At 43.0% G+C, this 23,386-nt stretch overlaps 1 protein-coding gene across 1 annotated transcript in view; it reads right to left on the reverse strand.

Annotated features, from left to right (window-relative positions):
* Window positions 1-23,386, reverse strand: part of igdcc4 (immunoglobulin superfamily, DCC subclass, member 4) — a 69,372-nt gene that overhangs the window by 14,188 nt on the left and 31,798 nt on the right. The window contains exons 3-16 of the mRNA XM_084035156.1: window positions 21,041-21,182; window positions 14,143-14,276; window positions 10,631-10,765; window positions 9,480-9,632; window positions 8,918-9,328; window positions 8,671-8,835; window positions 7,339-7,476; window positions 6,808-6,990; window positions 6,092-6,304; window positions 5,726-5,827; window positions 5,414-5,612; window positions 4,824-4,951; window positions 3,507-3,677; window positions 3,202-3,336 (exon numbers count right to left, since the gene is read on the reverse strand). Coding sequence (XP_083891282.1) covers window positions 3,202-3,336; window positions 3,507-3,677; window positions 4,824-4,951; window positions 5,414-5,612; window positions 5,726-5,827; window positions 6,092-6,304; window positions 6,808-6,990; window positions 7,339-7,476; window positions 8,671-8,835; window positions 8,918-9,328; window positions 9,480-9,632; window positions 10,631-10,765; window positions 14,143-14,276; window positions 21,041-21,182 — 2,409 coding nt within the window. The remainder of the gene's footprint in view (window positions 1-3,201; window positions 3,337-3,506; window positions 3,678-4,823; window positions 4,952-5,413; window positions 5,613-5,725; window positions 5,828-6,091; window positions 6,305-6,807; window positions 6,991-7,338; window positions 7,477-8,670; window positions 8,836-8,917; window positions 9,329-9,479; window positions 9,633-10,630; window positions 10,766-14,142; window positions 14,277-21,040; window positions 21,183-23,386) is intronic.

Below are 23,386 nucleotides of genomic sequence, written 5' to 3' on the forward strand. Positions count from 1 at the left end.
CGGATTATACATTTGAATCGACTGAAATGAACACCGACGTGGGCCGATTCGAGCGACCACACCAAGTAGACTCATGTCACGGACGCCGACTCTCTCAAAGACGCCGATTTTCGGTCCGGTGTGGACTCGCCTTAAAGGGAGTTGAAAATACCGTAGCTGATGCCATGTCCAGAGCTATGACGTAAATGTAACTTGTGTTGTGTCTTTCCTCCCAGCAGTGTCTCTGTCCATCCTAATTTTTTTCTCTTAAATGTGCTTCCCAGGTACCAAGGTTGCTGAGAGGGTAGCTTTGATGGTCCAGATTGGCAACTGTCTGCAGGTTGTATAGACATTTCACATGTTGACATTGATGTACTAGAGCGTACTGGATTAAAATCCATAGTTGTATTTGTTGGTAGTATTTCTGTTTTCTTGTACCTTAGGTTGGGATCCTAGTAAGGACCTCCATTTTAAGGGGGGGGGGGGAGTGTGACGACCCCTCCCGCTCTGCCTATCTGTTTACCTCTTCTTTGTGTTGCAGGTATGGGGAGTGGTTAGGGGTAGAGTGGGAGGGTCGTGATTATACCTGCCCATGTGGGATGGGCTCTCCAGAGGGCATATAAATCGGCCCTCTGCATAGCCTCCCCCTCTCGCAGCTGGCTCCAGACCCATGATTGTTCCTTCCTTTGTTTGGTTTGTTGCACTATACAGCACACATCTCACCATATTGTCCACACATCCACACACTGCTGACATGACTGACTCCTTTTCTTACCTACACACCACATTCATTTCTAAATAAGTTCATTTAGTTTTGTTAAATAAAACTACCTTTTTGTGCTTTATCTGTGTGTCGCCTCCCTCCTTGTTGCCACCTTAGAGCCAGGTGGTAAGAGGACCTAACACTTGTTCTATTTTTAGCTCTTACTTTATCGGCAATGATACGTTGTGGTTTCTTTGTTTCCTTCTTTTGACAAATGTACTTATTGTAAGTCGCTTTGGACAAAAGCGTCTGCTAAATGACCTAAATGTAAATGTCTTAATTAGTAAATTAGTATAAGCTAAAGCTAAATTGCTGGCTGAATGTCTTATTGTGAAATTTAACCACGACTTAATACTTAAAGGGTCAATGTGTAAAGTATGTCCAGAACTTTAGTTTCAAACGCTGAAAGGCAATGACAATCACTGATGTGTCCAATCTTCCCTCAGTGCAACATGAGACGACGAGGAAGTATAGCTGCCCCAAGGGCTTGTCAATAACGTTGGAGGTACAGGGTCCATGCACATTTGTTTATTTAAATTAAATTAAATTCATGTTTTAGTTTTGTCTGCCCCCTAAGAAGAGCAGGTTTTGCTCCAGGAGATGGATGGACCTTCAGTTAGCAGCTGACTGTGGATCTGTCGCCCAGTGTGGGCTATGCTAGCTATGCATGGGGAGGACGAGGCAAAAATGCGGGTTGTTTTCTCGTTTCTTTTGGTCCCATAAACAAATTATTTAATAAAGTTCACCATACAGCCTCCAGTTAGTGGCAAAACACACAGATGGCTAAAGTGAACTATAGACCGATGTCACAGGTAATAATTATAAGATAGTTATTGTTATTGCCCTGTTGTTAGTAGTTGTAACTGATGACTGTAAGTATTGATTGTATGGACCCGGTAGAAGAGGTGAACTGCTGCCCCCTATTTCATGTGAGTATGTGAACAGTCATTACACATTGCACCTTTAGGGCCCTAGTTTCGTGGCGCAACGCAGGGCGGCGCAGGGTGGCGGAGCCGGTGCAATGCAAGTTTCGACCCGCGCAGCCTTGCGCACCGTCAGTTTGGCAGTTTGGTGGATCGCCTGTGCCAAGATGGGTGTGGCGGCGCAGCAGGGGGAGGCGTCACAGATTCAGCTTGGCGTAGCGGAAGTTTCGTGGCAAAAAGCCTCGCCGAGACTGCGCTGAAAGCTCGCCAGCTCCAACCTGGTCTACTTTCGGCGCAAGGCGTAAATAAAGTCCATTCATTCAATGCGAATCACAGCTGGCGGAGTGGAAGTTTGGCTGACGGCGCGCAGTGCGCACACGTCACCGAGACCTCACAGGCAGGTTTCCACAGTTCCAGGCACATTTAAATGCAATAAATAATCACAACAAACGCTATTTAATGCAACTAACTGAATCAACACGTGAATTTATATCTATATAGATTGTCCCGTCACATCTGACGTCAGATCAAAGGCGGATGGCAAGCGTAACGGAAACTCAGCCTCTTGGACCAAAACATCTCCCTCTCTCTCTCCTGTTTTTTATAATATGGGCATTGTTATTATTATGATACGCGCGCACAGCGCGTGATGAGCGTGGTGGGAGCGGCGGCGCTGCTTCTGTCATCGGGTTGTCAAGTGACGGATCTTGCACTGAACCTCCCCTAACACATTAAAGGAGAGGAGAGGAGCTCATTTGATTGGTGAAGATCTGAATCGGCTGTATTAATCCCAGTCTACGCCTCGTCTCCTCCTCGTCTCCCACTCACGCCTTCTTCTCCTCCCTCTTTCCCACTTGCGCCGGTGGGCGAGATGGGAGGTGTGCCTGCGCGAGCCTGCACGGTGCACGAAACTTGCAAAGTCCAGGCGGACACACCCCGTCGGCGCGGCGCAGGTGCGCTGAAAGCTGACTGCGCCTGGTCTACGAAATTAGGGCCCTTAATGTTGAAATCTAAATGCCACAGAATGTATAGCACTGAACTATTCATTCAGATTTTAAGTATTCTCTTTGAAATTTCAAGAAGGTTGTATTTAAAAAAAACCTGGTTGTCAATATTTTTGGTAACAGCTTCGATTGGAAACTCCTACTGTCCAGTACTCTTTTCGGAAAAACAACCTTTCAAAAACAACTTGAAGTTGTTTGAATGCAGTTAGTTGAATTCTGAACCCGAAAACCCAAGTCTAGTCCAAAAATATCATCACTGTTGGTCAAATTCAGTTGAGCCAAAATAAAAAAATAAAAAAATCAAGATCTCTAAAAGTTCAAATTTAATTGATCAGACCTCTGTCAAGATTACATGCAAAATACTGTGATTTCATTATGTTGTAATAAAGTCCCAAAGACATTAAATAATGTCACATTTCCTCTTCATTCTACCAGTAGTCTTTTTCTATCTCAGTCCTCGGCTACAGATATGCCTCTGCCCCTAGTGAAGATTGATGTCACCTGTATTCTGTATGTGCTATTTGACACATACCATATTTCTGAAAGGGGGTGTGAACATCCTTTACAGGTGAAAAAGGCCCCGGCCCCACCTCGGTAGAAGCACCCAGCTTAAAAAAGTAACGGGTTCCACTGGACAAACCCTGGACCTCCACGCTTGTGATGCTCCCTGAGAAAGAGAGAGACAGACTTTTTACTAAATAATAAACAAGATTATAAAAATAAATGAGTGAGTTGTGCTTGAACTGAATAAAAATATGATATAGTAAAGTGATATGCAGATTAGTGATTCATTTAAGAGTCCTGGAGAGGATTCGTGTCATGCCAGTCAGCACCCACCGTCCTGAGAGAGGTTTTCCCACAACTGCTCAGGCTGGCTCAGGTTGCCACTGAACAAGAGCCTGTAGCTGATGATGATGCCATTAGGCTCCAGCGGGGGGCGCCAGCTTGCCAGCACAGAGGAGGAGTCCAGAGCGCTCAGCTGCAACTCCTCAGGAGGTGTGGAGGGCCCTGAAGGAGAGAGGAGGACTGGGTCAGTAATTAGAGCCCAGTAAATGGGCCTCACAGCTGGGGAATGTATATTGTCTTGGTGGGGGACTTGACATGTTGCGTGACAACCATCTGCGTCCTTGTGTCCCCACCACCTGGGTACAAGAGAGAGGGGGCAAGCGGGGCAAGGGGGAACGGGGCCGGGAGGCTCAGGTGATGATACATGGCAGTGGAGAGCGTGACGGGGTGACTGGTGTTAATAATGTCACTGAAAGCAGCCCACTCCACGCTCTCCACCCTTAACTCGGTTTGCAGACAGAACTGCTGGCCCGCATGAGGGCCGCTACTTCGCCTGGTGTATTTCATTACAGCCAGTTATCAGCCATCAAAGCCAACTACGTATTCCCATGCCCCGCTGGCCAGCCAACACACTGATCTACACACAAGGAAGCACACACTTGCTTGCATGAATGGGCACACGTATAAATTATAGTAACTGCACACTTCAGGAAGCAAAAATGCAACAGATTTGGTTTGCTAGCTGGAGAGTAAGATTAAAATACTGAAGTCAAACTCAAATACAGCGAGATACACTTTCTGAAAAGCATGAATGTGCATTTCAAGAAACAAGGTTAAATAAATCAGTGTAGACAGACTAAAATATTCAGGTTTCTAATAACTGTATTTTGAGCCTTTTTTAAATGAATTTGCTTTTTTATTTTAACTTTATTCAAACAGAAACTGCTTAGTTTTCCACACATTTACACTGTAGCTGTCCATTGAACTTATAGTCTATTTGTTGCAGTGTTTTGAGCATGTGAAAAATGACTGGAAGTCCACACAAGAGTTTAATGACAAATTTTCTAACCAAGTAATACAATTGTAATGTAAAGTTAAAATGGCACAGATCTGCAAGAGTGTGAGAATGCCTGCGCCTAATAAAAATAACTATTAATACATCACCCTTCAAAAACAAAGTCCCTTTTACAGGGAAAGAATGAATAAAAATAAAAATAAAATGAATAAAATCTAGTATAATGCTTACAATACCAAATATGTTTTAAATATTGCATACTACTACAGGAAAACCTTCAGGGACGTTTTAACATTTGGGTATTCATAAACTTAATATAATTGACCACAATGATATGAGCACAGAAGACTCACTGTCAGATAGCGTGGACTCCTCCACTGTGCCGCTGAATGGTCCCACCACGTCCACTCCATTAGACTGCACCGCCAGCTCATAGCGGGTGAAGGGCCTCAACGCCCCGAGCAGTATCTCCTGAGCAGAGCTGCAACACACAAACACGGGAGAGTTCTGAGCGCGTGGTCAAGTGTTGCCGGAAAAAAACATAATTGACTTGGTTACAATTTAGTCTTGTTAGTTCTGTTGGACTACTCCAGGCTACAATATGTAATACTTATTAACTAATTAATTAAAGAATTAACATTTATTAACCGCATTCTTCCTTACAATCATTTGTATTATGTTTGCAAGTACATATACCTCTTCGTACTCTCTACACATGGAGAAGTATTTATCTGTAGGAGGTAAAATACACCTCGAAACATTCTATAACTCGTACCAAAAAAAAGAAAAAAGTTCACTTTTATTTAGTGAAATTGAAACTGATTTGGACCTGACAAAAAAAGGAATAAGGCCAGAGTGTTTCTTTTTGGTGACCAATTGTTTTTATATCATGATACTTCTCAAGGTGTGTATTTCATCAATGATGGTTGATCTGGTTTCCGACCTGGTGAAATAGGAGACCAAGGAGGCGTTGGTGGTTCCCGCTGGGCTGCAGCGCACCGTGTAGTTGATGATGCGTATGTTGCTGAAGCGCGGTTTCTCCCAGCGCAGCCAGATGGAGGTGGAGCTGTTCGCCATGGCGTGGATGCTGCTGGGGGGCAACGGGGGCAGTGGAGGGGGACGTACGACAGGCGGCGACGAGGCTGTAACGCACACATGCACATAATTTGCCTTGATGTCATTTGTCATTGTTTGTTAACCCATAAATTATCTCGCCTTTTTTTGTTTATGAGACATGACGTGAGATAAATCTTACTTCTGTCATGGGCCTTGTCTGTCCTTCCCTTCCACACAGCAGCTGCTCCATCGATCTGCTTGTTGAACGCCCAAAGTCTCACCTCATACTGCCGGTCAGGGACTGACACACACACACACACACACACACACACACACACAGCGAGGGAGAAAACATTTGAAATCTTTTTTCTGATTTGTGGCTGTCCGAAAATGATTAAATAAAAACTCATTTTCATCAAACTTGCAAAGCAAAGTAGGCATTATTATATTCAATATTTCATCAAACGGTAGCTGAATGCAACATTAGAAAAATGGCCATGAAAATATGAAAGCAGAATAGGCATAAATGCATGTTATATTTGAAAAGGCCTCCACTACAACTTACCCAGACCAGTGAGGAGATGGTACCTGGCCTTCTTCCGGAGCCTGATGGTGTGGGTCTGTGCTGTCCTTTCTCCTCTGGCCGATTCGTCGGCCTCCACCTCTCGACAAGACAGCTTGTAACCAGAGACCAACGTGTGATTGGGTGACGGATGCCACGTCACATTGAGTGAGTTCACTCTGGCTTTGACTTTCAGCTCAGTGGGGGCAAAAATCACTGAAACGGATTGGAAAAGGAAACAACAACTTGACTTTGTGTTCCACATGGTATCACAACAGACTTTCATTCTATATTTTGACCTGTTGCTTGTGAAACTTGACATGTCATATTTCACATGTGTGATTAGCAATTCACATTAATTAAAGGTCTAGACAAAATAGTCCTGTATTCAAGTGTTAAACTATTTCAGTGGTGGTTGGAGGATTTGACAGATTTTTTTAGGGGAAGGTAAGAAAAACTAGTGATGCTCAACAAGTAAATGTGCAAAATGTGCACAAATGCGTCTCATTGCAGGAAAATGAGCACATTCCACAATATTTCACATGTCACCTCACATTACATATAGTAAACATATGACATAAAGGTCTAAGTGACTAAATGGTAAAAAAAAAGTGTTTCAGAGTTGAGATTTTACATTCCCCGTATGGTTTCAAGCTCTAAAAATTCCGCAAAACAAAACAGGAATGAACAAAGAGAGCTGGGTGTGGTGTCTGTCTTACCCATGCTGTGGTCGCTGTGGTTGTAGTGGGCTAATGTTTGGTGCTGGGCCCACTCAGAGGGAACCCCGAAGCCAACACCTGTCCCAGCTGCTATCCTCAGTCGGTAGGCCTGGTTGGGCTGCAGCGCTTTCAGTGTGAAGTGAGTCTCATTACCCCCCACTTCTACTGAGAACACACTGTCTACTGCAGGAACACATAACAAACACACACACACACTTCATTATATATGTATTGACTAATGGAGTATCTAATTATTATGATATTCTGAATATTTTATTTAGAGAAGATACACTTTCATGTTTTGTGTCTGCATTTATTTCTGTCTCTAAAGGAAAATGGTTCCAGTCAGAGTGGACTTGATCTCCCTGTACATTCTGGAGAGCTGGGTGTTATTATTATTTTTTATAAGTTGCATCAGAGCAACAGAACAGAAATATACAAAATCAATAAAGTATGCTATCAATGTTTGATCCTTTTCTATGAATTTGTTTTGTGATAACGTCAACGTGATGTGCTGCTAGGATTTCTCACCCTGATCCAGAGTGCTGTACTCGATGCGGTAGCGGGTCACGGCTCCTCGACTGTACTGCGAGGATAATGGATGCCACATCAGTCTGATGTCTGTGGGGGAGGTGCTGGCTATTGACAGCTGAGGAGGTGCACTTGGCACTGCAGGAGGGAATAAAAGGACATACTGAACTGTTTGACGATGCACAATCAACGCATATCCTATAGACCCATATTACCATGGTAACAATCACCTGCTGACCAGTAGAACCCAACAACAACTAAAAAAAAAGAGGAAAACACAGGTCATAACTTATAGTTTACTAACATAGTTAGGGAGCAAGCAAGAGTTTTTTGGAGACTGAGGTAACCCACTGGAAATATATCGCACTGAGGATATCAGACGTTTTTTTGTTTGCCTAAGAATAACTATCGGGAGCCTGTCTGAAGAGTGAGGAGAAATACAGAGCCCTACCACATAAAGAAGCCCCAACATTCTAGCTCTGTGACTGGTTTCCGATGCGTTTTTATGCAACAGGTAAGTTTCCTAAATGTTGTTGGTGACAATGTGGTGCTACTACAAGCTACTATTGAAGGTTACAGTCTGAATCCTGACTCGTTTCCTGAACCCCAACACACGTGCACAGAAGAGCTTCAATGCAGCTCAGGTTCAACCTGTTACACAATTGAGAGAGCCTTTGGATTTCTCATTGGTCTTCATGGAGATCTGCAGGTGGCACTGGACAGAGTCTGCAACATCCTCTGTGCAACTGTTGTGCTGTGTAACTTGGCAAGGTATCTGGCAAACACAGGCTAATGTAATTGCAAGGGCTTTATTATCACTTTTGTTTCATATTAATGCTCATTAATCATAAGGGATCTCCGGCTTCCTGACAGAAGGAGAAGATACCGGACATGAATATCGCAATGAAACTATGGAGGACATCGAAGATTTAGAGAAGCAGAATGGGAAAAGTCAATATGTACACATGAGGCTGGGCCACTGTGTCACCTCCTCTGTCCATTCTGCTGCATAAAGAATTACAGAAATGACAAACAATGTAACAAAGTCTAAAGAAGAACAAAGCAGCTTTGTGCAATTGATGATTTCAGACCAGTGAGTGTGTCAACGATTCATGTTTTCTAATGTCAATTTGATTTTAAAGCAGAAATGTTCAGTTGAGTTTACTTCAACCACTTCTTAAATAACTATTATGAGCCACTTGGCTGATACTTATGATTCACGAGCTCTTAAATCCTGTGTTACAAGGTTGCCATGATATTATTTCCAATAATGAGTCTGTGAAGCATCCGAGGCTGGTCTTACTTTACCAGTGTGTGAGTGGGATTACTCACCGTCCTCCAGCATCTCCACCGTAACAGGCAGGGAGGGGCCACTGGCACCCATGGGAGAGTAGGCCACCACAAAGAATGTGTAAGCAGTGTGGGGGAGGAGCTCTTTGACGTGATACTCCGTGGTGTCGTTGTTCATCGCGAACTGGTACTCCTCGTTATCCAAGCCTAAGAAATCAAATGGAGTTTTAAGGAAACCGTGGACATGCTTGCGGTGCAGCTGCACACAAACGCACGGATGAAGACACACCTGCAGCTCGTTGGCAGTGCACAGAGTAGCCGATGATTTGGTCTGCGTTGTATTCGGGTTTCTCCCAGAGGAGCAGGGCACTTGTGCTGGAGTAGGGTGTGGCCGACAGGTGGCGGGGAGGGCTGGGCAGACCTTCCCTCACAATGACCTTCAGCTTGGCGGTGGCACACGCCGTCCCCAGCCCGTTGTCTGCTATGCACTGGTAGTAGCCCTCGTCCTCGAGTGCCAGCTGGTTGATGAGCAGAATCCCGGGGCTTTGGGTCTTCACCCGTCTGAATGACCTAACAGGATGACCATCCTTAAGCCAGTGCAACACCGGAGGAGGCTCCCCGGAGCTGTTGCACACAAACCTGGCTGTGTTTCCCCGGGACAGGGACACTGTCTCTGGGGGCTGGAGGATGACGGGAGGGGCTGTTTGAAAAAGGGAAAAAATGGATTTCTTCAGTGGACTACATTTACAATCCACATGAAAGTAATGAATTTCCCCTTAAAGGGGAAGCTGGTGAAACATCTCTAAGGAATGCCTTTTGTTATTATATACAGTTCAAAACATGTCTCCTACCAGGTACATGCAGCTCAGCAGCAGCAATGACAAATTCTCTGGTCTTGGGCTTATTGGCCCGGCAGACGTAGACGCCGGAGTGGTGACGCCTCGTGTCCCTAATCACCAGGTTTGTTGCAAGGACGACCACATCAGTGGATATGGGCTTTCCGTCTGATCAAATGAGACAGCGAAAAAGGAAAACAAGGATCTTGGATCACACAGTCAGAAACAACAAGAAGTCGGCCTTGAAAAAAGTGGAGATAATTTCTCAGACTTTCAGTTGCCTGAGAAACGGCACAAAGGAGAAAGGCAGCAGCGGCTTTGACCTGTAATCCCACAAGTTAACCAACAGATGGCTCTGTGACTTTTTTTTAGTCTGGGTTGACTGAGGTGTCTGCATTGGCACACTGAGATTGTGTGTAAAAAAAAAAAACATCCGCTGTTCACTATCAACCTATAGACCCCTATATAGTTTATACGCCATTTTGTGCTGTTGTTTGATGCTTTACAGAGAATGATCATCACCGACATTTGCATTGCAACATGAGCAAGTGCTGTACAGTTCTGGAAAAGCGATACAATGGATAGAATTCCCTGGATGGTGAAATGTCAAATGTAGAAGGGGAAGAATTTAAAATGCAGATCTGGACTCAAAAACTGCAGATATGATGCCAAATTTCAGCACAAAGGAATTCCAAAAGCTTCACACACAAGACTAGGTGTGTGTGTGTGTGTGTGTGTGTGTGTGTGTGTGTGTGTGTGTGTGTGCGAGTGTGTGCGAGTGTGTGTGTGCGCGCGCGTTTTCGTGCAGAGGTGTGAATTAATTAACGTGACTATTTCATTTTTACAGAAAGCAGGAGTCACAACAACAAAACAACAAGGACGAGCTGAGAGGAGGCAGCTATCATTGGTAGAACAACAGCTTTATAGCCAGAGAACCGCAAATCTGATCCTGACATGTTGATATTTGTTCTTTGTTTGCGGGAGACAGATAGTCAGAGAGCAAAACACCGATAATGGAAGTGTGACAGATGCAGTAAAAAAAAAGAGACAGAGAGACAGAGAGACAGAGAGAGAGAGAGAGAGAGAGAGAGAGAGAGAGAGAGAGAGAGAGAAGAAAAACAAACTGATGAGAACCAAGGAGACAAAAGAGCATTTGCGAGCGTTACCTTGTCTGCTCCAGGACACCAGCGGCTTCGGCTGGCCTTGTGCCATACACTCCATCACAGCGGGACGGCCGAGCACGACTGTTGCATTCTGAGGTGGTGCGACAATTGCAACTCTGTTCAGGGCTTCGGTAGAACCTACGACAACAAAAACAGTGTATAGTTTGGTATTATGAACCAATAAAATAAATATTAGAAACGTGTGTGATTGTAACAGGAAAGTTGTCTGTTTGAATCCACTGACGGAGAGGGCAATGTCTATATCCATTTTTTTTTTTTTAATTAATTCTTCACCAATGGAGATTCAGTCCGATTATCATGCTTCAGTGCTATTCCATTCTAATTTTTCACCAATGAATGTTGACGTTTTTACCCCCACTTGTAGACACTACAGACAAGATGAGCTGAGAAGCTTCCGGACCCTCTTGGTTGTTACAGAATATGTAACATGCATTGCATTCTCACCAAAATGCTGAGGATTTATCATTGGGTATGGATAATGATGAGTCACAATGTTCCCTTTCCAAACTCAGTTCTGTTGAGGTATTTCTCCTATTTGAGGAGGAGCCATCGACTGCAGGCCTCGTGAACCCCGTCTGTAAACACTTCAATCTGAAGTTACGACACCGGGGGTGGCCCCAATACAGCACAGGGGCATTCCTTGCCCAGGGGGTGGCAGTATGCACATGTGTTTGCTGTTTAGTGCCAACATTAAGTAGTCAAAGAAATAATGGATTCCTTTATATTTGAACAATTTACAAATGAGACACAGCAATGATTGCATCTTCATTTTAGCTGCTGAAAAGCCTAAAAAGAAGAGGAAACACTATATATATATATATATATATATATATATATATATATATATATATATATATATATGCAGAAGCATATTTCTTCCTTTAGATCAGGTGCTAGTTAGTTCGGGCAGATGAGGCTTTTGAAGTTATTTCAGAGGAGTTTCAGGGACTCAGGGAGCATATCCATATAGAGAGAGACTTTCTAACACAGAAAGTCTCTCCATCATGAAAACGGCCCCTATGGCTGCCTGATTTTTTTTTTTATTATCAATTCTTCATGGATGATGAATATGGATATGACCTGAATACAAAATCTTGATCAGAGAGGGTTCGATGTGCATAGATATTCTGGGAAACAGGATGGAATCCATTATAGCACAGATTGCTTTTAGGTAACAGTATGCATCTGACACAAGTGACTTCAGACATACTGTACAAAACCATTAAATGAACCGTGAACCAACCGGCTGCCTGAGAGGAGACATTGGGACGGAGAAAGGAGGTGATGTTTTCTAAGTGGCACTAGACACCTGATAAAGCAGATAGGGGTGTGTGACATGAGAACGAGAGGGAGAAAAAGAGAGAACGTTTCTACTCAATTATGGGACTGAGGCACATCTCTGCTCTTGAGCGACTGCTGATGTTATTCACAACATACTGTTTGTGGGTTGAAGGCACTGTAAACTCTTTTATTGCATCAGTTCCCAAGGTGCAGCCTGGTGCAAGAGGCCCTCACTCCCCTGCAATTCTGGTCAGCACAGTCTCGGCAGCACATAATGCTAATGACCTCCAGTAGAAATGCCTGCCATTCTGTGAACACATTATAAATGAATCATTGAGATTACATACAGCGATCCTTGGTTATGCATTAGGCTTTAAGTGGGTCAGTCCACAGGGCTGCACCGCAGGGTGCACCTTCATAGGGGTCTTATGTGGATGTAATGGGTGTGGGTGCAACGCAGTTAGAAAACTGAGGGGAACGTAAGGAAGAAATGAAAGAAACTGTGAACTGAAGCGCCCCCCCCCCCCCCCCCCCCTTTTTTTGTCTGTCTTTATGAAGGACACAAAGGCCGTGACTCAAAAAGGACACAATGGTTCCCACAGAGCAGCCAATTAGAGTTGACTGATCTCCAGCTACATAGGCAGATAATACAACATGGCCGCCTAATGGTGAAATCACACCTCACAACACTATTCACTGATTCCCTGCACCATGTAATCCACTAATGCAAGTGCTCGCAGGATGCAGTCGCCCTGGGATTTTAACCAAAGAGAACTGCACTTACGAATGTAACCAACTATACTGAAAGATGGGCCTTTATTCTGTAAAACTTTAGTGATATAATTGAATTAAAGAAATACATTTATTGGAGCATAAATAAAGTTGGTCTGAATTGCTAAATTTGGGATGGGTCGTGCTCCTGCGGATGAAAAGATGAAAAGCTCAATTAAAAGTGTAAGCCTAATGTCTATAACACTGTTTTTCTTGCAGCACATTCATTCTGAAGGTCGGCCAAGTTAAACGCACACAATTTTCATGAAATACAACATCTGCGGCTCAAAGTGCTTTACATAATAGAATGCTTTTAATGAGAGGGAAACATATAGAAATAACAGTGCATGAAGGACAAGGGCAAAGGTCACTGAATTTTTAGTAGACTGAAGTCATAATTAGTCATAAAATTTAGTCTTTAAATTGTGCTGCAATTACATAACTGAATTCTGCTTAACTTATTTTATTTGGGTATTTTATTTACTTCCTATGAATTGAGTTGGATTCCCAGGTGCCGTAACACACAGCAATGACCGAGATGCTCAAGTAAGTCTATGTGGCACTTTTTATTTAATATTTTCATCACATTACAACAACTCTATTCCCCTACTGTCCGGTTGTATTAGAAGGAATGGATAGAGAGATTGGTCTAGATACAGTACAATCCCCATGAAAGCATGAATGTGTGCAGCATCAGCTACTCCTACAGCTGAGCTACAATCGCCCAGCAATACTCAGAGGAAACGACTCACAAGTGTGTTATCAACGAGAACAGAGCCAACGCATTCCATTGTAATGAAATGCATCATCCGCTCAAAAGATGTGTTTTTGCTTCACTAGAATGTTTGACCTTCATTGTACCGAATGATGTACGAGCGGTTTTATAGCAGAAGGCTTTTTCATGTTAATCTACTGTCTCCGTGCTCACCTTAGATCTACGTTTAAGGAGTGTGTGTGTGCAATCGGGATTTTGTTTGGAAGACTAAAAAGATGCACGTTACAAGAGTGTGATGTGGAAATGTAAAACAGAAACAAATTACTATTAAAAGCAGACTATAAATGCTCTAAAAACACGTCTGGAGGGGATATTTAAATATTAAAGCGACGTGTTATCATTATAGTACTAACGATTCAAATTCGACATCCGTTATGCAAAACTGTTTTGCTTGTTCAGTCTGCAAAATATTTGCCAGAAACAAGATTTTTTTATTTTTTTGTTATCTGGATTAGATTAGTCACTGGAGTTTCAAAGACACAACGCAAACACTGAGTTACACACAATACACGGTGAGGGAGTGCCGGTCTGTTAGCACTGAGACCTAATACATCTCAAGCACCTTGTCCTAAAACTCACATTACATTTTTTTTGTGGGCAGCCCGGCAGCTCCCAGCGGGGCCCAGCTGCCTATTCAAACACTATAAAGCACTGCAACAGACCTCACCTGTGGTGACGGCGAGCCGGGCTTCATGAGAGATGTCCTTCCTGGCAGAGTTGGACACAACGCAGCGGTAGGCGCCTTCATCCTCCTTGGTCACCTCCAGAATCTGGAGCACCCCGTTAAGAAGTGAAATGAACCTGTTGCACACAGGGGCAAAGTGGAGGAGAGGCGACAGAGGGAAAGAGAGTTAGAGAGTGCCCTGCAGCATGGAACATCCAGCTGATCGGCTCTGCAGGGATCCTGCAGTCCTCGCAGTACTCCATCCGTCTTTCTCCAGGGGAGAGAATATTATGTGCTACCACTACGTTGAGGGCTTCCAATTACAAGTCATGCAACTCAAAAAGCGACTTAAATACAGGAATATAAAGTTGAAAGCTTTTTTCCCCCTGGACAAGGTAGGATTTCAAGCTTCATAGAAGCACAAATATCCTCCAAAAAAAGTAAATATAAGAATTACATGGTTATATATTATGTTTTGGGTGCAATGTTTATTCCTGCAGTTGATATTTACTTTTTTTATATTTCTATCATATGTCTCTTCTCCTCCCTGTCCTACGGAGGTCATGTTCCAGACATATTGCTCATTGCCCCAGAGGCCTCAGCAATGTAATGCCATCACAGACAACCTCTTATCGTCTTTATTGCAGCCTATTAATCCCACCAAAATGTGACCGGTGGTGGCCCGCTCAGAAAGGAGGAAGGGGAAGGGAGTGAGAAAAAGAGAGATGCAGAATAAAGAGGCAGGGAATGGGAAAAACAAAGAATAATAAAAAAAGAGAAAAGTAATGAGAGGAAGGACATGGAGGCATCCATGAAGATAGAGGAGTAACAGACCCAGAGATGTGAAGGGGATGATAGCGAGGAGAAGAAGGAAGAGATGACGGAGGGGCCAATGGAGAGAGAGAAGGCATATCAGAGCAAGGGAGAACAGTGGGAGGAAAAAAAGCTGTTGATAGAGCATCCATCCCTCGGCTCGTCTTTGTGAGAGGCCATTAACGGTGCCTGAGGTCAGAGAATCACATTGCACCAATAAGACCTCATAAACAGTGCTCTGTTTGCGGGTCACACTGGGGTACGGCAGCCATTACCCACTTAGTCCCGTGCAATAAGGCTGGAAACAAATTCCAAGGCGCTGAAGCCAGTGGAGTCACAGTAAATGTCAATATCGTTAAGTGTCCCCCCCCCATGTAAACGAGACCTTTGTGAGAGAGAGCTGACAGATCTGTCGAGGACGTGGCAGCAGATGCTCATTTTTTAATGTTTTTTTTTATTTATCTGTAAGAGAGCAGGAGGTTCATAATGAAATGTTTATTACAACCTCATGGTGATTAAAAAAATCTGAATATTTACTTTGAAAGAGTCCCACGGCCAGAAGAAACGCCATCGTCATCTTTATTTAAGCATTCATTCAGTTTTTAATCACTTACGGTATTCATGCAAGAGGAACTAAAATGTTCTCTCTGTGATGCAATAATAAATAGATTGGTTTCTTAAGAAAATGTAATGTACATTTTTTTCCATGAGCAGGCAGCTCACCCCAAAAGATATAGACGCACAAAGATATAAATATATTGGGACTGGAGACGCATATGCTGCAATACCCATAATGTGCCACAACGTGCAGGCAGCTTGCGCTATTATACAAAAGGGCAGGCTGAGATCAATAAATCTGCCGTCAATCAACCGTTAGTTACTGCCCTCGTACAATCTCACGACCGTTGACCATCACGTTTATATTCTGTTGAAGCCCACTTCATTAGGTTGAATGTACACAGGGAGAAGATGTAGTCGGCGACTTGCATATATTCTGCTAGATGGTGAGATTAAGGAGGGAATGGAGATTTGGGATGATTATATCTTTCGTCCCAACTTGTTTATCAAACAGCTTACGAATAACTATGCTCATGTTCTGAGGTTTAAACCTAAAGAACCATTAAACATGAGCATTTGCATTATTTTCCCATCGTTTCTGCTGTAGTAGGGCAACACTAAATAGTTCAAAGCACACACACACACTCACACACACACTAACACACACACACACACACACACACACACACACGCGCGCGCGCGTGCGCGCGCGCTCACACATGGTGTATCCTTGTTTCTGTCATTGTCTCTGTCAAAGTCAAGATTTATGGAAAAAAGATAGATGGTCATTCCCAAAATTCACAACATGAACAACTTTATATTAATTCATCCATCTTTTTATTTGTTTATCGTTTATATTTGTAGTATAGTCCTGTCCTATGTGTGTATTTTTATGGACCTGTGTCCAGTAATACGTTTCTATCTATTCATATTTGTTGAAGATTAGCTTTTCATGAATTCAACACACCACTGTGGCCAAAGGTGTTCCTCCCTGCATGCATCTGTATTAACGGGTCATTCTCGTAGAAATCTAACAGCACTTTAAATTACTGTTATAGAACCACACTTTTTTTGGATAAACTACAACAATGGGGTGAAGCATAGACAAATCTAGAAAATAAAAGAGATAGGATATAACGCAAACAAGTGCTGCGTAACTGAATATCGTTCCGTTCTTGCGGCCGACTGATATTATGAGGAGCAATAACCCGTAAAATCCACGGAGCACAGCTGGATAAGTAGCTGGTAAAAGGGAACTGGAAAAATCAAATGTGACCCCTCAACACAACCCAGCTACACCTCTTCCTGAACACTTTTACCTGGTGCAAACAGGTGATGCGTGTGACAAGTAAATACTTCCACTAACATCAGTGTAGTGTTGATGGGGAAAAAGAGAATCACATAAGTAGACTTCACTTTCATAATCCAAAGCAAAGTATCCCAGTGAAAAAGCCTATTTATATGTAGCAGCTTTTCTGCATGGAACAAATATAAAACCATGGAGCTAAATAAGATTGATTAAAAAAAAGGCAATTTAAGTATGGGCTTCCATTTCTGATCCATTCTGGAACTCAGCATGTTCAAAAACTAGCTTTTATCTGCACCAGGATTTAACACCCAGTCGTCTGCAGATCGTATTCACTGAGGTCAGCTTGCATAACATTTACACGTGTTCTTATAAGAGCAAACTATGGTTTTGTTTGCTCTTACAGGAAGTAATTGAACTCGAAAGTCACGTCCCATATGACTGATGTCAATCATTTCAATGACACAATGTTATTACGAAATGGACAGTACAAAAAAAAAGAAAATGCACTCAAAATAATTGAAATACTGATGCAAACCCGAGTTATTACATTGTTCATTCTAGAGATGCACCAAAATTCATATCAGTTTAACATTGCCACACTTAAAAGCTCACAATTTGCCACAACTGTGAGTCCAAAAAAAAAGCAGAGGAGCAACATCTGGAACAACTAATTTAATGAAACACTTAGTGTGTTGAATAATAAAGAGTAATTGCAGTGTTCGACTGATGTTAACAGAGGTTACTTTGACTTGAATTATGGTGTGTTCAAGCTCTACTTAGAAAAATTACTATTGGGTGAAGGTTAATTATGCCTATCATGATGTGTTGAAATGTTATATTGTAACCGTTTTTTTTTATTGAAACAAATTTACACTAAATACAGTTGTACAAAGAAGATGTATTCACAGCAATATATATATAAATTAAAACTGCGAGCAGTGATAACGGGCCCTCGCATGGCACGTAACTCGGTTAGTGCTACGACCGCCTGACGTGTCGGACCGCCTGGCCTTGCCACCGCCACGGGGCGGGTCGTCCCCGGCCACCGCCACGTGGCCAGTCGTCCCCCGTCGTACCCGGCCACCGCCACGGTGTGGGTCGTCCCTGGCCACCGCCACGGCTGGTGCCTGTCATCCCCAGCCACCGCCACGGCGCTGGTCGTCGCTTGCCTGAATCGTCGCATCCATCACTGTGTCAGATGAGTGAAGTCGTCACGCTCGACTGGGGTGCAAAGTTCCACGACACTGGGACCTTATACGAGTGTAAAAACATGATATTTCATGTTGCCAATAGGTGGCGCTCTGATTGTGAGTGAATATTGCAGTGAAGACATGCTCAGGGTGTCACTCTTATGAAATGAGAGAAGTTTCAACCAGATTGGACAATGGACACTGAAGTTATAACAGTTTAGAGTGTTGTGAAGCATGAAATTCGTCCGCCTTCGTGGTGTCGTCCTGGTCACGCCCTTTGACTTATGTAAGACCTTTTCATGATTTGTGATCATTGAGGCCTCTAGAACAGGCTCATAAAGTTTGGTAGGAATCGGATCAGCGGTCTAGGAGGAGTTCGTTAAAATAAACTGCATGAAAGAGGTGAAAAATCGCTTAAAATTTCACATTAAATGCAGAATGGCTGACTTCCTGTTGGGTTTAGGGCATGGGTCCAAGAGGCTGTTTTGTACATCTCTACATGGTCTATGTACCTACAAAGTTATATGCAGGTACGTCAAAGTTAAAGGTGTTCAATATCCAAAAAGGAGCCGTAAAAGTGTAAAAACATGATATTTCCAGGTACCATCAGGTGGCGCTCTGACCTAAGGTCAATATTACAGTGCATACGTGCTTAGGGTGAGACTGTAATCAAACATGTCAAGTTTTGAGCAGATTGGACATTGTATCCTGAAGTTACAACAACTTCCTTTACACTGGCAAAAATGTCACACACTGGCCACGCCCTTTGACTTATGCAAGACCTTTTGATGACTCTTCATCATTAAAGACTTCAGTACATGATGACAAAGTTTGAGGTGAATCTGATAAAGCTGCTAGGAAGAGCTGCTCAAGTATAAAACTTAACACTTTCTATAGCCAGTAGGTGGCGATCTGAATATCAGTCAATATTACAGTGCAGATTTGTTCAGGGTTGGACTCTTGACAAACATGTGAAGTTTTGATCATATCAGACAATGTACATTGAAGTTATAACAGTTTAGATTTTTGTGGTCGAAGCATGGATTTCCTCCATGTTCAGGACGCCGTCCCGCCACGCCCTTTGACTTTTGTAAGACCTTTCGATGATTTTGCATCCTTGAGGCCTCTAGAACAGTCTCAGCGAGTTTGGCATGAATCGGATCAACGGTGTAGGAGGAGTTCGTTAAAATACAAAGCCTACAATAAGCTAAAATGGCCAAAAATGGCCTAAAATGGCTAATTTACTGTAGCGCCCCCGAGTGGTCAATTTTAATAAAACTTTCAGGATATGTTCCAGGGAGATATGTCAACATATCCTGCAAGTTTCGTGATGATTGGGTTAGAGATTATGGAGTTATGTGTATTGATTTCTAGAGCCCCGCCCCTCTGATGTTCATTGGCTAATAACTTCTGAACGCAACGACGTTTTTCAATGCTTTTCATGGCACTTGCCCAGCTTGGTCTCATGATGAGGCACAGCAAATTTGGTGAGAATCAGATCTACGGTTTAGGAGAAATTAGCAAAAACGTGTTTTTCACAAAATTCAAAATGGCGGAAAATTTCGGTAGGCGGACTTTGGTGCCTAAATGTAATTTTTTGTAGAGCACACGGATCTGCATGTCTGTGCAAAACTTCAAGTGAATTGAAGTTACGGTGTGAGCTGGCCATCCTTCTTTGCGTTAGGTGGCGCTAGCGAGCCAATTTTTTGTGGACAACTACGAACCCTTTAAAATCATTGAATGTTCGCCGTTTTCTATTAGCACACCAAATTTGGTAAGCTAATTTTGCTAAGGCCCCCAAAAAGGCCGTGATATGGGAAAAATAATAAACGACAGCATTTCAATAGGGCTTCGCAGCCCGACGTTGTCGGCGCTCGGGCCCTAAATATATTAGAGAGGGAATTATGACCGTTAAAGCAACACTAAAGAGTTTTTAGTGTCTTAAAATAAAAAAGTCTTAAATAGTTTCAGTGGTTCATCACCTCAAAACCGGGTGAACGGCACTTACGCATTCGCTCTGCGGCCCTCTATCAGCTGTGACCGCACTATGTAACTTAGCTTAAGCCTCGTCGGGTAGTGTTTTTGTAGTTCTAATGAGACTACAATTTGACCTGCTTTACGGCAAGCGTTACAAAAGCCGGGAGGTGGAGGCTCTGTGGTGGGAGAACACCCGGCAGGTGCGTGGAAGATACCTTGGCTTGCAGCTAGGTAGTTTTTAAATTGGCGTCATGGCAGAGCCTGCAAAGAAAAGGAGGAGTATAATGTCCAATGAGGCGAAGAAAAGAAAACGGGAGCATGACAAAGAAAGAGCTCGAACGAGAGTGAATATTGGACCGGCTCACACTCGTTGGCGAGAGCTGAAGGAGGCTACAAAATGCAAGACGGATGGTGACTTGGCTTTGTTGCTGCTGGACTTTTTTTTTCAACAGTGTGCATCTGTGTACAATGCATTGTCGATTATTTTATTGGCTCATGTTAGCTAAGGCGTTAGCTATTGTGCTAATATATATGTAACTATCGCTATGGCTCATGTTAGCTTATCTTAGCTAAGGCGTTAGCTACTCTACCTTGTCACTTGACATCGTTCAAATCGTTCATCGTTTCCAGAGCCGGTTCTGCATACAAACAAATAATGTGCATGCGACGGTAGGCTAAATTATTTACAACGGCAGTAATGGACAATTCCACTTCTAACCTGTAGGGGGACCGAAGAGGAAAACTTCTTAAGTGTTGCTTTAAGTATGATGTTTATGTGAATAAACACTATAAATAACAATAAAATAAACTATTTTTTTAGGATGGTTCCAGGACAGTGGCAAAAAAAAAAATAGTCTGGAGCCTCGTTGTCACTTATAGTTCTTATGAAGAAAATCTGAATCGCCAGGTCAAACTTTGAAAAAGTCAGAATCAGCCAAGAAAATCAGTTTATCTCTACTTCATTCATTGATATATTGTAAGAAAGTGAATAGAGACAGAAGCGAAACGAGAAAGATAAGAATATAAAAGTTGACAACAACACAGAGAGGTTTACCTTGTCTCTTCAGGGACAGCCACTTTGTCCTTTTCCCAGGTGATAACAGGTGAGGGGACTCCCTCAATCTGGCACTCGAAGCGAGCCACTCCCCCGGCCGGCACCGTTTGGGGCGATGGCTCCTGGTGGAATTTAGACAGACCTGTGGGTTTAGAGGCGATGAGAGGTAAGGCGAAGGCTTAGGGGTGGGAATCTCTTGGCACCTCACGATTGGAATCGATTCCGATTCAGAGGTCAAAGATTTGATTCTAAACCGATTATCGATGGCCCTCGATGCAACATTTTTTTTGTGTACATTTCCATGCCTGAAAAAAATGTAATCTGACTTTGCTTCTCAGAGTTTGCTAGTCACTTCCTACTTTTGTGGTGATCATTAAAGAAAATCAACAGGTAAATTACCTGACAAAAAATCCTCCTGTTACAGGTAATGAGCATATCCCGAGAGAACACATTGAAAAGTTCCTGCTTGTAGCAGAATGCCTGACATGTGTTTGCTGCTTCTAAGGCATCTACAGGCACCGAAATGTGTCACCGTTTCCCTCAAAGTGTTTCGATAGCAGTTAGAACTGACTAATTCAGTCAGTGCCATTGGATACATGGGCATTAAGTAAAGCGGGTATCTACCAAAGCAGACTTGGTGAGTTCCCAGAGGGTGGACAAAAAAGTGGCCCATATTTGAACTAGTGTTTGTGCAAAGGATCTTTGTTAAAGGTCTGAAATGTGTTATTCAGTGTACCTGTTGGACAGTTTGTTTGATGTACTAGGTCACAAATGATGTGCAATTATTAAGGCCTCATTCACAGTTGAGCTCTCTTTCCAACATTGAATTAGGTACATTTAAATTAAATTGAGTGCAAAACCAATGTGGCTGGTCATGGGCAGAGTAATTCTACACACTAACTGTTAGGGGTGTAACGGTACATGTATTTGTATTGAACCGTTTTGGTACGGGGTGCTCGGTTCGGAACGGAGGCGTACCGAACGAGTTTCCATACGGACATATTAAGTAGAGGACCGCATGTGTGGAGGATGCTGCAGCCGCACATGCAGCTACTTTATGCGAATCAGAGGCACCGGGCTCGACTCGCTGCCTCGGGAACGCTCGCTAACGCTCGCAAAAATCTGTTGTTTGAAGGAGAGCGCCTGTCAATCATTATCTAGTGGCAGCCCACCAAGCGTGCAATACTGGGAAGCGGCGCGTCCACTCGCGTTTAAAATCGCCCCTGTGGACACGTACCTTAATGCCGCTAGCGTTGGCAACAAGCCAGAGTTGGAGGACCCTCCCGCGACATTAAGGTCTCCCGTTTGGGAACACTTCGGCTTCCCGGTGAGATACAAACGGGGACAAAGAGAGGTTGATAAAACCAAAGCGGTTTGCCGACATTGTTCATGTGAGGTCGGGTATATTTCTGGCAACACGTCAAACCTGTTGACGCATTTGAAACGGCACCACCCCCACGTGAACATCGCTACAACGAGGAGAAAGACGAGCGTAACGTTAGTGCAAACATAGCTCCCCACCGCGTTTAAACCGCCTCTCCCTGCCCTGTTCAATTTTGCACCATCAGATGGAGAAAATATTTGTTTTTAAAGAAACAGTCTGTTATTTTTATTTATTTTTAGTCTGAGCCTTATTCATGTTATTTAATCTGAGCAACAACTTGAAACTGTTTTAGTGTTGCAACTGTTCAATTTTGCACATCAGATGGAGAAAATATATTTTTTAAAGAAACAGTCTGTTATTTTTATTTTTTAAATAAATATTTTAAATACTTGTATTTATATTTTTGAGCAGCATTCTAGCTCCAGTGCATGTTCCTACTGTTAAAAGCACAAAAGTAATAAACAACTAGCACATTTATATTTTGCATTTTGTTTTCTTACTGTACCGAAAATGAACCGAACCGTGACCTCAAAACCGAGGTACGTACCGAACCGAGATTTTTGTGTACCGTTACACCCCTACTAACTGTGGATTCAAACCTTAATAATAAGAGAATAATTATCCAATTCAAAAGTTTTGCTTAAAATATCAAATTTGCGGGAGCTTCCTTATTTCACTTGGTTTACTCAGAGTTAAGGCCTTAAGTTCAGAATCTGTCCATACAGGATTTCTGATTATTGCTTTCAGGCCATTTTCGAAAGGTAGCATTTCTCAATTTTGAAATTTAATTAAAGACGTGTTCGAATACCCTTGACTGTCCTGATTAAGAGAAATTTGGGGGATTTAATCAGGCCTGGATAGATTAATTCTCTGTCCAGGTCGAGTCTTGGCAGGGCACCAATTTCCACTGTAAATCACACACTGAGCACCAGGGGCAGCAGAGAGCACTGTCTGAGGGCCTC

This window comes from Eutrigla gurnardus (genome assembly GCF_963514095.1).
Source record: "Eutrigla gurnardus genome assembly, chromosome: 1".
Taxonomy (NCBI): Eukaryota; Metazoa; Chordata; class Actinopteri; order Perciformes; family Triglidae; genus Eutrigla; species Eutrigla gurnardus.